Consider the following 14,885-nt stretch of genomic DNA (forward strand, 5'->3'; position numbering starts at 1 on the left):
GCTTATTTTAGCAGTTAAAAAAAAAATCCTCCCCACAAGTTCCATTCCTTCTGAAGGAGCTGTTGACATGACTTATCCAGAAAGTACAAAATAGGATAAGTGAAGGACAACCTAGTTCTTGACATGTTAGTAGTCATCCAAAATGTATATGTCCCAAAAGCGCCCAGACAGGAAGTTCCTGTCCAGGACTTTGGGAGATAGCCAAGAACGTCCAAGTGAAAATGCTAAAACTTGGGAATATTCTCAATGGCATTAAAACCAGCCTGAATTTGGTCACTTTACTCATTTTGTATGTTATGTGTCTATTTATTTATCCTATGTACATTCTTACTTACTTAGAAATGACATGACCTTTGTTGTATAGAAAAACATGGAAACATTAGGTTTACTTACTTGATTTTGCCACTTGTCTTTGTTTTGCCTGTCTAATCTACGGATGCCATTGTATTGGTTTGTGCAAGGACAAGGGCATTTAACAAATGATAACTGATTACATATTACCATGACACTTCATGCCTGTAACGTGTAAATTTGTAGCACACATTCACTGAGACAACTGCTCTGAGATCTAAGAAACTGATAAAGATATATATATCAAAGAAGTTTATATAGCTATACACTGTTTATGCATCTATATAAAATAATGTGTTTCTTATTATGCTTTGTGGCCAAAACAGCTCAAAAAGCATTCTATTAAATGTGTTTTGTCTATGATGAGATGTAATCCTTCAGAGCATTCTCTGACTCATTCTACATGTTAGACAGGCTTCCTTTGTGGCTCAGGTGGTAAAAAATCTGTTTGCAAAGCAGGAGACCAAATGCTAGACATGTTCTTGCTTTTCATTTTTTCTGCAAATGTTTATTGAGCAGCTGCTATGTTAATTGGAGGTCTTAGTTTAGGAAATTTCTACTTATTGTTACACAAATAGAAGGTTTTAAATAAAAGCTTAAAAACAAGTTAATGCTTAATCAATTATAACTGCTCTTAATGTGCCTCTTGGCCACAAGAACAACTGGAACATGTCAACAATTCTCAGAATGTTTTATGAATTTAAAAACTCAGTATGCCAAAAACAAAAAAACAAGCCTGAAACCAAAAAACCTCCACCTGTTCTTAACACCAAACCACAAGATAATCTAAAGAGTTCAATTCTCCTGATCCTCAAATCTCTAATACTGAACCTTAGTATAAAATTTTACATTGTAATTATAGTTTTTATTTCCTCACTCTTCCCCTCTTCTACCTCAAATACTTAAAAATGGCATGTAATATGTTTTAAAATGATGACATTTCAATTTAGAAATGCTTCAGATATATGCTATTCTCTGATGAAGTAATTTCTACATGAAAGTTTTATTTTATAAATGATACATTATATGCTTTTAAACAGAGTAGGCTTTAGAAATAATATTAAAGAATTGTATTATTTTTCTCTTCTCTGATCTTTTTCAGGTTCAATAAATGTTTGTTTCTAGTTATCATCTGCAACTTCCAAAATGTGATCAACCATATTACAAGCATGTATTTTATAGCAGCAAAAATTCATTTTCTTATTTTTTCAATTATGAGTTTTAAAGTATAAATGTTATTATTACTATTTTGGTTCATTAGATCATGGTTCATGTTAGGCTGGTGACATAAGGCTCATACATATTTTCTAGAAATATAATAAAACAAGTATCATATATTAAAAAAAAAAGCTCAAAAGATTAAGTTACAGGTTTACAATAGTCCTGGGAAAAAGCTTTGTGATGCAACAACGCCCTTTTCTAGTCAATCAAGATAATTCAGGTTTGGCTGGACCAGTGCATGCTGTAGCTAGCTTGAACCTTCCCAATTCTGTTCCGTGATATCACATTGGTCACTTGAAACTGGTCACAGTGGGAGTATTTACACTACAGAAAAGAGCAAAAGCTATAAATCAGAGGTTCCCTTTCCATTTAACATTTCCCAGCACGGTAGAACATTTATTTATTTATTTCCCAGTACTGGCAATATTTATTATTCCTTTAAAATACAATTCAATTCTTTATTATTCATAAGAATTTTATTCTTAAAGATCTAAATGGTTGGTGTTTTCTGTATAAATTTTTCTGGAAAAAGATTTAAATGTTTCCTATTAGTTCACAGTAATGGAAATGTTGAATGTTGGACTTTAACTGTGAAGAAATAAATATGTAAGGCTGCATCCATAGAGAAGTTCTTACTTGTTCTTTTTTTAGTATTCTGGCCATGCCACGTGGCATGCAGGATGGTCTTAGTTCCCCAATGTGAACCAAACCCTCACCCCTTGCCTTGGAAGCATGTCTGAACCACTGGACTTCCAGGGAAGTCCTGTGTTGTTACTTTCTTATCTGGGAGTTGCATGCTACTCAGGATAAAATACTCAAAATTTGGATATTTATCTTAGAAGAAAAAAATCACCCTGTTTTTAATTTAATTCACGCTTAAGCAGTAAAACATCTAGACTTTAAAAAGAACCTAATAGATTTTAATTCTCTGTCAAAAATGGCTATGACTTAATGCTAAAAGGTTAATTCAAATACTCTGTAAAGTACAAAAGAAGCAATTTTATTAGATGAACTCATTTATTTGACACATTAAATTAGGCAAAGAAAAATATATGCACTGCATAAAAAGAATCACATTCTCATACTACTTGAACACATAGCAGTGGTCAAAAATAATGAATTGTGGAATGGATCCCAGGATTTAATGCAAAAAATACCCTGTACAGAAAACTTCAGGCTTCTAACTTCACTGAATCCAGTACTAAACGTGCCTCCTTATATTCCTCAGCTTCTTCCAAGTCTTTTTCACTCTCCTGAAATAAATGTAATAAAAATTATGTTTATTCTTCTTGAACTTTAGTACTTATTACTCAGATATCACAAACTATCAAAGATAAGCAGCTCAAAAATTAAAACAAAATATATACTTTTTATATATTGTTATATAATATACAATATTGTATATTCTTATATAATAAACAAAAAACATGGTCATCTAAAACCACTTACACTAAGTAATTAAAACCTCAGGAAAAAATTAAAACATTGTATTCTCACTTTATTAACACAACAAAATGGTATTATTAATGCACTAACAGTAAAATATTATTTACTAATGCATTACATATATGATGACATTCAGACCGAAATAACCCTACAGCTACTCAAATGACAAAGAAGGCTACAGATGTCACACTAGAGTTAAGAAAAGGGAACTGTCTTCCTGTTGATGAGTATTATATACCTTACTACATGGGAACAACAGCTTTCAGTTTCTGGCATTTAAAGACTGAGTTCTTCCTTGGTATATCATACACAAAACTATTATTTAATAGTAGTAACACATAAATGAAATAATGTAAGTTAATGAGCATAGAGCACAGCCAATTTTGTTGATTTTTTAGTAAACAAAACTATGGTCAGCAATTCAGGTCAGGCAATAAAAGATGAATATATACAAACAGCTAGAGGGAAGAGGAAATGAAGTGTGTGTACATGTATTTAATATGAAATTTTAAAGGAAAAAAAGACTGAGGGTTTGCTTAATTCAGACTACAGGTAAGAATTCCTTAAACTTCTCTATTACATTTGAACACGCCTTTGTTCTCTGTTAGAACATATAAGCTCTTTGAGGGTACAGACATTGCTGAATATATCCTCATACACAAATACATCATCCAAAGACAATATTATATTTTAAGCAGTTTTTATTACTTTCTTGGTTACTACATTCATGAGAGAAAAAAGCATTTCAATTGTCAGGAAATACAAATGATGCTGCTGTTCCGGGTAATATTTTAATAGAGTATTTCCTGTTTTCATTTATCTTTTATTTCATCTCTTTTATTTTAAAAACTTAGCTTCATTTTGGCTTTAAAGAGAGTTATCCTGCCTTTAAAAGGGTCCTACAGATAAATACGAGTTCTGTTTCAAAAGTAAAGTAAAATGTATTTCTCTGTTTCGTTTTTTCTACAGACTTAGTCCTGATATTATTTTGGTGGGAAAACGAATCTCATTCTCTTTCCAAGAATATATTCATATGATCAACCTGAAAAAGCCTCACTATGTTTGATGTACAGGAAACAACCATGAACAGGAGACAGCTATGTAGCTGGTAATTAATATTAGCTCCAGAACTAGAAACTAAAGGTTAATAAAGGAAATGACAGAATTCATCAAATCATCATCAAATAGCAAAAATAACTGGCGTATACACAGTACTCTGCTTTCATCTTTTTTAAGAAATAAAAAAAGAACTTCTCATTTTTCTTAGAATCCCTTTTTAAAATGATTCTGCCACTATATCACAAGACATTTATACTAGCAAATATGATAAAGAGTGTTACCAGCTCCAAGTTAATATGAAAGGACTGCCTATATATTACTGTACAGGGTATTCTTTCCTCTCTCAAATCATTTTAGGTTTGAATCGGGAAGAATTCCAAATCCTTTGTAAAACAGCCTAAATTCATTTGAAATATCTGGATCTTTTAAAACATCAAACAGAATATTTACATTTAATGTATTAAAAAAGATGTCTATGTGTGAAAATGGAATCATTCAAGATACTGCTGGACAGTATTAGTACTATGAATACCTACCATGATAACTCAAATATATTTCAACTCAGTTTAAATGACTAGAGTGAACATGATGACACAGTGCTTTTACTGGAGGCATGACTTAAACACCACTTAAACTCCACTAATTATTTAAAAATACACTGGACACTGAGCAAGTAAACAAAATGTCACCAACTAGTTTTCAGTGTCAAAGATTTAAAGTTTTGGCCTTTGATGTATTAGACTGAAATAACATTGAAACATAAGACAGATAAGTAGTACTTACTAATAACTGCAGAAGATCAGTGTGTGCAGCTTCCAACCTGCGCTGGCAGTCTGGAATCATCATCCGGGACTCCTGCAGGATCTCGGCCTGTAACAAAACGACCTGTGAGACATGCAGAGATGGCAGAACGTACGCATTTAGCTCACACCTCTGAAAACATACAAAATGATTTAGAGGAACAGAAAAAAATTATGGCTATGTTAAATGGTTCAATATTTTAATTTTAATTGTGTTTATTAGAAGTTAGAAAGAATGACTTTCAAACTGTAAAATATACAAAGTACAAGTTTTCAATCTAAACCTTTTTGGTAATCACCTTCTCACGCTAAGTAAAAATTAACTCTGAAAGCTCTTCATAGAGCATTTATTTAAAAAGGTTATTTAAAATAAACTGTTTCTCCTGCTGTCACAAAGCACCGTTATCCAAAATGGGATCAGCTGGTTATATAAACATCTCCTGCATCTTTTGAGTAATAAAGAAAAACAGTGCTCAGATAATATCACATGGAGATAATTACTGCATGAAAAAAGTTATTGAGTTATTGATCACATCGTGTGCACACTGCAGGAGGTTCTAACTGAAAGACAGAGGTGAGGAAAAATGAAGAGCAGAGACCCGCAGGTTCACATTTCTGATGCTTATCATGCATAAAAAGTTATTACTTATCCCTGTGCTTCATTTTAGGGGAGAGATTATTCTCCCCATGCAGTATGATCCAAATCACCAACCAGGCACCCCTCTGAATCTGAACTTCTCTCTATTTCTCCCAAAGACAGACACTACAGAATTAAACACAGGAATCTTTACTTTGGAGGATATTTCTCGACTTAAAATTTCACCATTTGAAGCTGGACTATAAAATATATCAAATCATAAAAAGAAGAAAAATAATCAAATGGATGAATGGGAAACCCAATCAGTTAGAGGGTAAATATATTAGTGTCAGATGTTGGACCTCAAATAAGTCTCTTTCCCAAGGAAATATGAAGCTTTATCTCCTTAAACTAGTCTTAGAAAGAGACACAGAGATCAATGAAACATTTATTTCCAAAAAGTAATGTTTGGTCAAATACCTTTGGTGAAATGGCTACAAAATCTTGAACTTTAACCTAGAAGCTTTATTATCTAACTCACATTAAAAACAAATGACATAATTTAATGGTAACCATAATCCTATTACACTCTAATAGAAACTTTAATGAATCCACTACCTTCTTCCTTTTCCCAAAGTTTTATCATTGTTCATAATATAAATAAAAATTAAAATTATAATATACAACAATGCTCTCTATCCACATCTCTTTTCTTAGGTGAAATCTCTTGCTGAACTTGTAATTCTTCTGCTAATACGGCACATGTTGAAAATTTCAAACACGGGATCATGACTTTATTTTATAGCTATTCATACCATGCCATGGCAATTCAATCATTGCCATTAATCTATTTTTGAGGACTTCCCTGGTGCCTCAGATGGTAAATAATCTACCTACAATACAGGGGACTTGGATTTGACTTTAAGTTGGGAAGACCCCCTGGAGAAGGAAATGGCAACCTACTCCAGTATTCCTGCCTGGAGAATTCCATGAACAGAGGAGTCTGGTCCATAGGGTTGCAAAGAGTTGGACACGACTGAGCCACTAACTATTTATTTTTGTGTGTCTGGTTAGTTTGCATACATGTGAAAAGTCAGTGACAGGGACATTTAATTAGGTAAGGAATTCATATTTCCTCCCCTATGGGCCCCCCTAGTTTATAGGAATTAAACAAGATGAAACAAATACAAAGAATTGGGTTAGACACATAAGCGAAAATGTATACTTGTAAAACTTATTTGGCAAGCTTTAGTGTTGTCATGGACATGAACTTTAAACAATGCTGTCCAAAGTACCTTCTATTCATTACTGTTCTATATCCCTCAATTAATCAAATAGGATTCTGACTAAAGAAGGGCCAAAGCTCAGTCTCTCCCATATATCAGTCTCATTTCACACAATAAGCTTACTATGTAGTCGTAGGATGTCAGGTACAGGGGATATAAATATGAAAAAGAGAAGGTCTCATCCTCCAATCCACATGGGAGAATAAACATGCAAATAGACACTAACACTGTTTCACTGGACTTTATCCAGTACAGTGATAATTATGGTTTGGGATCCATAAACCACATCCTTATCAAGGCCACAAATCATACACTTTACCTTCCGACAGTGAATTACAATTGTCAGGAATAATTTTAAAAGACAGTATATAAGGTATGATTATACAGTAAAGACACCCCTCAAAACACGTGAATAAATGAAAAAAGTATTATCATTCAAAGTGTTCTTTTTGGAAGTAGTCATTCAAATGAATGGTGCCTCTGTTTAAAACACCTGGATAAACTGTCAGTTTATTTCAGTGCTATGACAAGACTGAGGCTAACTAAGGATCCTGGGGGAAGCTTAGCGAGACTCGTTGCAACAGTGAATAAACCACTGAACTCAAATATGATCAGCTTCACTCACAATCAAACATACATACATTGGAAAGGAAAAATCTATTAGCAGATCTTTAATTTTTCAAAAAGAAGAGTGTGTGAAATAACCTAGCCAATGGTTTCTAGCTCCTTCAGTGATCCAGATCATTTATGCAGGGCTGGCTATACCTATAATAATCTATGGACAGTCTAATGTTAGATACTGGCTGCTTCTGGAACCAATGGTAACTGTATTAGTTTGCCAAATTGAGCTCTAAGAGTAGTTCAGAGATTGCCGGAATGCTGGTTAAGTCTCTTCTTTTATATCGTGCTAAAATGGTAATGTGATAATAAACAAGTTAAGAAACCTATTTGATGAAGAAAAAAAAAACAGTAACTATGTGAGGTGACGGGTATGTTCAGTAGCGTGAATACGGTAGATATTTTATGAGGTATATGTACATCAAACCATCAAGCTGCCTACCTTAAATATATACATTTTGGTTTTTTTCCCCCTTTCCCCCCATATTTTATTTTTTCCCTATTCCCATCACATCTGTAGTTAGCAAAACCAGTCAATTGTATAAGATGGATTTAGTGAGAAACTTTAAACTTTGATTTATAAAAGAATGTGCTGATTCACAGAAGAAATCATTGCTCTTACAACGGGTCTCAATCTGGAATCCACAAATGCTAGTAAGTCAACTTTTAAATGTTTTAATTTGCGTTAAACCCAAGACACACTGTAGAAATCCACTAAGAAATGTTTTTTAGGCTGAACACCTGTTTCCCCTTAGTCTTCAACAGAGCGTGTACGTGTGAGTTTCATTTTAGTCACTGCAGTCCCCCCACTGCACCAAGATCACCTAAACTCTGTGTGTAGTAGTGCAAATGTTCTTAGTTATACCTTAATTTACAAGAGGCAGTCCTGAAGGAACTCATTCTAAGCAATCGACCATTTTGCCTGTGTTTGTGTGTGCGTAAGGCACAACTAGACTGATTCAGCGCAGGCTGCTGCTGCTGCTGCTAAGTCGCTTCAGTCGTGTCCGACTCTGTGCGACCCCATAGACGGCAGCCCACCAGGCTGCCCCGTCCCTGGGATTCTCCAGGCAAGAACACTGGAGTGGGTTGCCATTGCCTTCTCCAAAATATATACATTTTAATTTTACCTCAATAAAGCTGGGGAAAAAAGATATCTAAGAAACAGAAGCATAGAGTTAGAAAGGACATAACCACATCTGGGATGTCATCCAGACCAGTGTCCTCAATCTACAAACGATAAAGCCGAGTCCGAGTGTGATCGGCTGGTTAACCAGCTGTGAGTTACAGCCCCTGATTTCAGCTCTAGCACGTGCGTTAGTAGCACCGGCAGTCAGCGGCCAAGACAGAGCCCACGGCATCACCTCCTTGTTTTCCTGCTCGTGAGCAGGCACCTCCCACAGTGGATGTGGTCTGGCACTGTGAAGCCAACAGGATGTGGCAGAAGGGGCATTCTGAAACTGAAGACCTGAAGCTGCATCTTAAGAAGCCTTGTAGCTTCTACATGGAATCTCCTGGAATGATCACTTTGGGAAACACTTCTCTTAGGACCCAGTCACCATGCCATGAAGAAGACAGACAGACAGACAGACAGACAGACAGAAAGAAAGAAAGAAAAAGTTCATTTGACTTGTGTTCTGTGGTTATTGATGAATGGTTAAGGATGGAAGAAGAATCCTATGAGTCAAAAATAATCTGGGCTCTAAGCACTGACATACCAATAATTACTTAAACATGAATGGTCTAAAAACAGGTGTACAAGAAACTCACTTCAAATGAAAGAGATAGGTTAAAAAAAGAATAGAAAAAAGATATGCCATGCAAACATCAAAGAAAAAGACAGGAGCAACTATATCCATATTGGATTCATTGGATACAATAGACTTAAGAGTAAAAATTTATGAGGGACACAGAGGGATATTACATAATGATAAAATGATCAATCCATCAAGAAAACAGTGATCCTAAATGTGTATATACTTAAAAAAGAGCTTCAAAACACATGAAACTAGAAACAATAAAGATAAAAGGAGAGAGAGAAATACAGCTGAGGATTCCAACACTCCAGTTTTAGCAAATGACAGAAGTACCAGAGAAAAAAGAAATCAGCAAAGATATAAAAGAACCCAGTAACATCATCAAAAGATATAACTGACATTTATAGAACACTCTACACCTATGAAACAAAAATACTAATTCTTTCCAAGCACCTATGAAACATTCTCTATAGTACACTATATCCTGGACCAAAAGGAACAAACACAAAATGAAAAAAAAACCTCAACAAATTTAAAAGTACTGAAACAAAACATAGTACATGTCTGACTATAATGGAATAAAATTAGAAAACAGTAACAGAAAGATAGCAGCAAAACCTGTAAACATTTTATAAATTAACCAACATACTTCTGAACAACTAATGGGTCACAACAAGGAAGTCTCTAAGGAAACAGAGAAATACACAGATAAATGAAAAATAACATATTAAAATTTCTGGGATTTTCAGCTAAAGCAATGCTGAGAGAGAAATTTAGAGTATTAAATGCTTAGATTTGTAAAGAGGAAAGATCTCAAATTAGAAAGCTAAGTTTTTACTTCAGGAACCTAGAAAAAGAAGAGCAAGATAAACCTATACAAGCAGAAGAAAGGAAATAACAAATAAGAACAGAAATCAATAAAATGAAAAACAGAAAGAGAACAGAGGGGAAAAAAGCAATGAAACAAAGCTTTATTTTTGGTATAGACTTCTAGTTAAGACTGACAAATATACAGTAAAAAGGTACAAATTGCCACTAACAGTAACAAAACAGAGAATGTCAGTACAGATCTCACAACCAACAAAAAGAGGAAAAAAATGCTAAAAGTAATTTTATAATGCTCACAAATGTTCATAATGCTCAGTAATATTCATAATGTTCATAAATTCAATCACTTAGAAGACATGGACCAGTTCCTTGAAAACTATAAACCACCAAAACCTAACAGATAAACTGAACAGTTCTATAATTATTAAATAAACCAAATTTTTAATTAAAAAGTTCTTGAAAAAGAGCTCTCCAAGCCTAGATGCTTTCACTGAACAATGTTTTCAAATATTTAAACACTTAATACCAATTTTATACAAATCTTTCAAGAAAAAAGAGGGAACACTTCCCAACTTAATAAAAAAAAACTTCAGACCATTATTTCCCATAAATTTAGATGCAAAAATCCTCAATAAAATACTAGCAATTCAAATCCACCAATTGAGAGAATTATACAACACAATCAAGGTTGGTTCGATATTTAGAAATTAATCCATGTAATTCACAGTTTCAACAAGCCAAAGAAGAAAACTCATGTGATCTTACCAAATGACACAGAAGCATTTGACAAAACCTAATACCTATTCATGACAAAAATACTCAGCAAAACCATAAACAAAGAACTTTCTCAACTTGAAAAAGACCATCTAAAAACCACTACAGCTAACATTTATATAATGGTAAAAAATTAAATGCTATCCCCTTAAGACTGAAAACAAGGTAAATATGTTCACTCTCACACTCCTATTCAACATAGCACTGTAAGCTCCAGCCAGAGCAATAAGGCAAGAAAAGCAAATAAAAGACATGCAGATTTAAAAGACGCGAAACCGCAGTGTCGCGCTGGCCGCTCAGTCGGGTCTGACTCTCTGCGACTCTATGGACTGTAGCCCAGGAGGCTCCTCTGTCCATGGGATTTTCCAGGCAAGAATACTGGAGTGGGTTGCCATTTCCTCCTCCAGGGGATCTTCCCAACCCAGGGATTGAACCCAGGTCTCTTACATCTCATGCACTGGCAGGTAGGTTCTTTACCACTGGTGCCACCTGGGAAGCCCCAAATGAAACTGTCTTTATTTGCAAATGACAAGATTGTTATGTAGAAAGTCAGAAGGAATCCACCCAAAACTCCCAGAACTAATCCGTCAAGTCAGCAAAGTCAAGGTTGCAGGTTTTAAGATCAACACATAAAAAACTGACTGCACTTTTATATCTAACAATAAATACAGCATTGGTAACTGAAACCAAAAACTAAAACTGAAACTAAATACAATACCCTCAAAAAAAATGAAACACTTAGGTTTAAATCTAACAAAATATGTATAGGATCTGTATGCTGAAAATTACAAAATATTGGATTGGCCAAAAGGTTTATTTGGAAAAACCCAAATAAACCTTTTGGCCAACCCAATTCTAAGAAAGAAATGAGACCTAAATAAACTGGTGAGACTTGCCATGTTCACTGACTGGAAGAGTCAACATAGTAAAGACATTAATTCTCCCCAAGTTGATCTCCAGGTTTAATGGAGATCATTATTTGAAAATTTTTACAGAAAGGCAAAAAAATTAGGAAAAATAATTCTGAGAGAAAAAGCGGCAAGTGAGAGGGCTCACTCTTCCCAATGTTAAGGTTCATTATATAGCTACAGTATTCAAGACGGTGAGGTACTGGCAGAGTTAGACACAGATTAATGGACCAGAAGAGAACTCAAAAACAAACACACAAACAAGTCCCCCTGGTTTCTGACAATGGAACAAAAGCATTTCTGTGGAGGAAGGATAGAACCTTTTCAACAAATGCTGCTGGAACTGGGCACTCAGGCAAAAAGATGAATCTTTAACTAAACCTCACACCTTACAGGGGCTTCCCTGGTGGCTAAGACCGTAAAGAATCTGCCTGCAATGCCGGAGACCTGGGTCTGATCCCTGGGTTGGGAAGATCCTGTGAAGGAAGGCATGGCAGTCCACTCCCAGTATTCTTGTCTGCAAAATTCCCATGGACCGAGGAGCCTGGTGGACTACACTCCATGGGGTCGCAGAGAGTTGGGCACGACTGAGCAACTAAGCACACACACACACCTTAAATAAAAACTAACTCAAACCCAATTGAAGCCGGGAATGTAAGAGATAAATCAAACCACACAACTTTTAGAAAACAAAAAAATCTTCAGGACCAAAGTCTAGCCAAAGAGGCCTTAGATTTGACATCAAAAGTATGATTCACAAAAGGATGCATTTGCTGTAAAGGCTATGTTTTCAAAGTTAAAGACTGTTGGTCAATAAAAGATTATATTAAGAGGGTAAAAAGACAAAATGAGGACTAAAAGAAAATATCTGCAAACCGTATATCCAACAAAAGGCATTTATCTAGAAAATATTAAAAATTCTCAAAACTGAAACAAAATACCTAATTAGAAAATGAGCAGAAAACATGGATAGACATTTCACTGAAGAGGATATACAGATGGGCAATCAGCAAATGAGAAGAAGTTCTATATTATTAGTCATTAGGGTAATTCAAATTAAAAGCAAAATCAGCTGTCACTATACACTAATCATGTAGATGTGATGGGTAAATGTCAAAATTAAAATGGTGAAAACACCAGTGATAACACCAGGACTCCCCTGGTGGTCCAGGGGTTGAGAATCTGCCTGCCAATGCAGGGGAGACAGGTTTGATCCTGGTCCAGGAGGATTTTGCATGGCACAGGGCAACTAAGGCTGTGCACCACACCTACTGTGCCAGCGCTTTAGAATCTGCATACGGCAACTACAGAAGCCGAGAAGCCCTGTGCTCCACACAAGAGAAGCCACCACAGTGAGCAGCCTGCACACAGCAAGGAAGAGAAGCCCCGCTCACTGCAACTAGAGGGAGTCTGGGCAGCAGTGAAGACCTGGCACAGCCAAAAATAAATAAACAAAATTAAAAGGAAATAGCGATAACACCAAATGCTGGCAAGGATGTGAAGTCAAACCATCAAAGATGACTGATATAAACATAAAATGATATGAATACAGCCACTCAGAAAAGATCTTGGTAGTTCCTTTTAAAGCAAAAAATGTACTAACATGACCCAGAAATTATTTGGGCATTTATCTCAAAAAATGAAAACTTATGTTCATGTAAAAATTAAGTATGATGAGGAAGGTGGAGGAAAAGAGGAATATCATAAGCAGAAGAAGGCTAACATCAATGTTCGGTTAACTTCTGAATACTGTGTTATATTTTTTAGCCAGAGAACGAAGGACAGCAGAATAACTGGTATTTTGGCTTGCTAGGGCCCTGAAACTTCTGCCTAGTTTACTTTAAAAGAACCAAAATGAGGCCTATTCCAGGAGAGAACAGTTTTGGTAATCAATTTCAGGTAAGAAGTTTGATAGGGACAGCACTGTATGTGTAAGTTATAAAACAGGGCTGGTTCAGAAGATCCAGGAAAGCCAGAGCAAATGGAACCAAGTGAGAGACAAGCCAAGATAGCGAGAAGTGATTGCAGACAGCATTCAGCTCAGAAAAAGAGGAAAAAAAGGGAAAATGGGAGAGAACCCTCAAAATTTGGCATTTGGCTGTCTTGCTATTTTTTATGAGGGGTGTCAGCAAATGTCAAGAAGCATTGACTGGCCTTAAAGCATTAGGCAATTAGGGACAGAGCAGTGCTTCTGGCAACGCAACTCCCCTCGCATGCAAGAAAAACATAAATGGCTGCACCAACAGCACAAGCAAGCTAGGGAAAGGGACTGAGGAAGGCAGGTAGGCTGAGCTAGAGTAAAGACAAAGTTCCACGAGACTCTGAAACAAAACTGGACAACTGTATATACTGCAGGTTGAGAACAGCAAACATGAAAAATTCATTGCTCTGTAATTAGATATGGGATGATACTCTTACATTTAAGTACTAGGCTGACTATGAATCTAGGAAGTCATGTTATAAACCATGACCACTGTGACAAAAGAATCTTAACATGGCTGAGTGTAGAAAGGGTTTCTGAATAAATATTTTTCCCTTTTATGGGATTCCCTGGTAGCTCAGTGGGTAAAGAATCCACCTGCAATGCAGGAGACCCTGGTTCAATTCCTGGGTCAGGAAGATCTGCTGGAGAAGGGATGGGCTACCCACTCCAGTACTCTTGGGCTTCTCTTGTGGCTCAGCTGGTAAAGAATCTATCTGCCTGCAATGCAGGAGACCTGGGTTTGATCCCTGAGTTGGGAAGATCCCCTGGATAAGGGAAAGGCTACCCACTCCAGTATTCTGGCCTGGAGAATTCCATGGACTGTCCATGGGGTTGCAAAGAGTCAGACACAACTAAGTGACTTTCACTCACTTTTTCCCTTTTATATCTGCATATCCAATCCATGATATAACCAGTAAGTGGCTAATATCGTCAAATAACAATTAGAACAGGATTCAATAGAGTTAATTCTTACCTATCAAGCAGTAATTTTATTGAAAGATAATACACAAATATTAAAAATTAAATAAAACAGATACTGTGATAATCTGTGGCACTATTTGTAGAATTTGTTTAGAAAGGTGGTGCAGTGGTACAGAATCCGCCTGCCAGTGCAGAAGATGCAAGAGATGCAGGTTTGATTCCTAGGTTGGGAAGATCCCCTGGAGTAGGAAAAGGCAACCCCTCCAGTAAGCTTGCCTGGAAAATTCCATGGACGGAGGAGCTATGGTCCACAGGGTTGTAAACAGCTGGACTCAACTGAGCACACAGAAACGTTTAG

General features: G+C 35.8%; 1 protein-coding gene across 1 annotated transcript in view; it reads right to left on the minus strand.

Annotated features, from left to right (window-relative positions):
• Window positions 1–2,583: 2,583 nt before the first annotated feature.
• The window catches only part of TBCA (tubulin folding cofactor A), an 84,565-nt gene continuing 72,263 nt past the window's right edge, over window positions 2,584–14,885 (minus strand). Inside the window, exons 3-4 of the mRNA XM_052647084.1 lie at window positions 4,861–4,947; window positions 2,584–2,825 (exon numbers count right to left, since the gene is read on the minus strand). Of these exons, the coding sequence (XP_052503044.1) occupies window positions 2,745–2,825; window positions 4,861–4,947 (168 nt within the window). The 3' untranslated portion in view covers window positions 2,584–2,744. The remainder of the gene's footprint in view (window positions 2,826–4,860; window positions 4,948–14,885) is intronic.

This window comes from Budorcas taxicolor, chromosome 10, assembly GCF_023091745.1.
Source record: "Budorcas taxicolor isolate Tak-1 chromosome 10, Takin1.1, whole genome shotgun sequence".
NCBI classification, from domain to species: Eukaryota; Metazoa; Chordata; class Mammalia; order Artiodactyla; family Bovidae; genus Budorcas; species Budorcas taxicolor.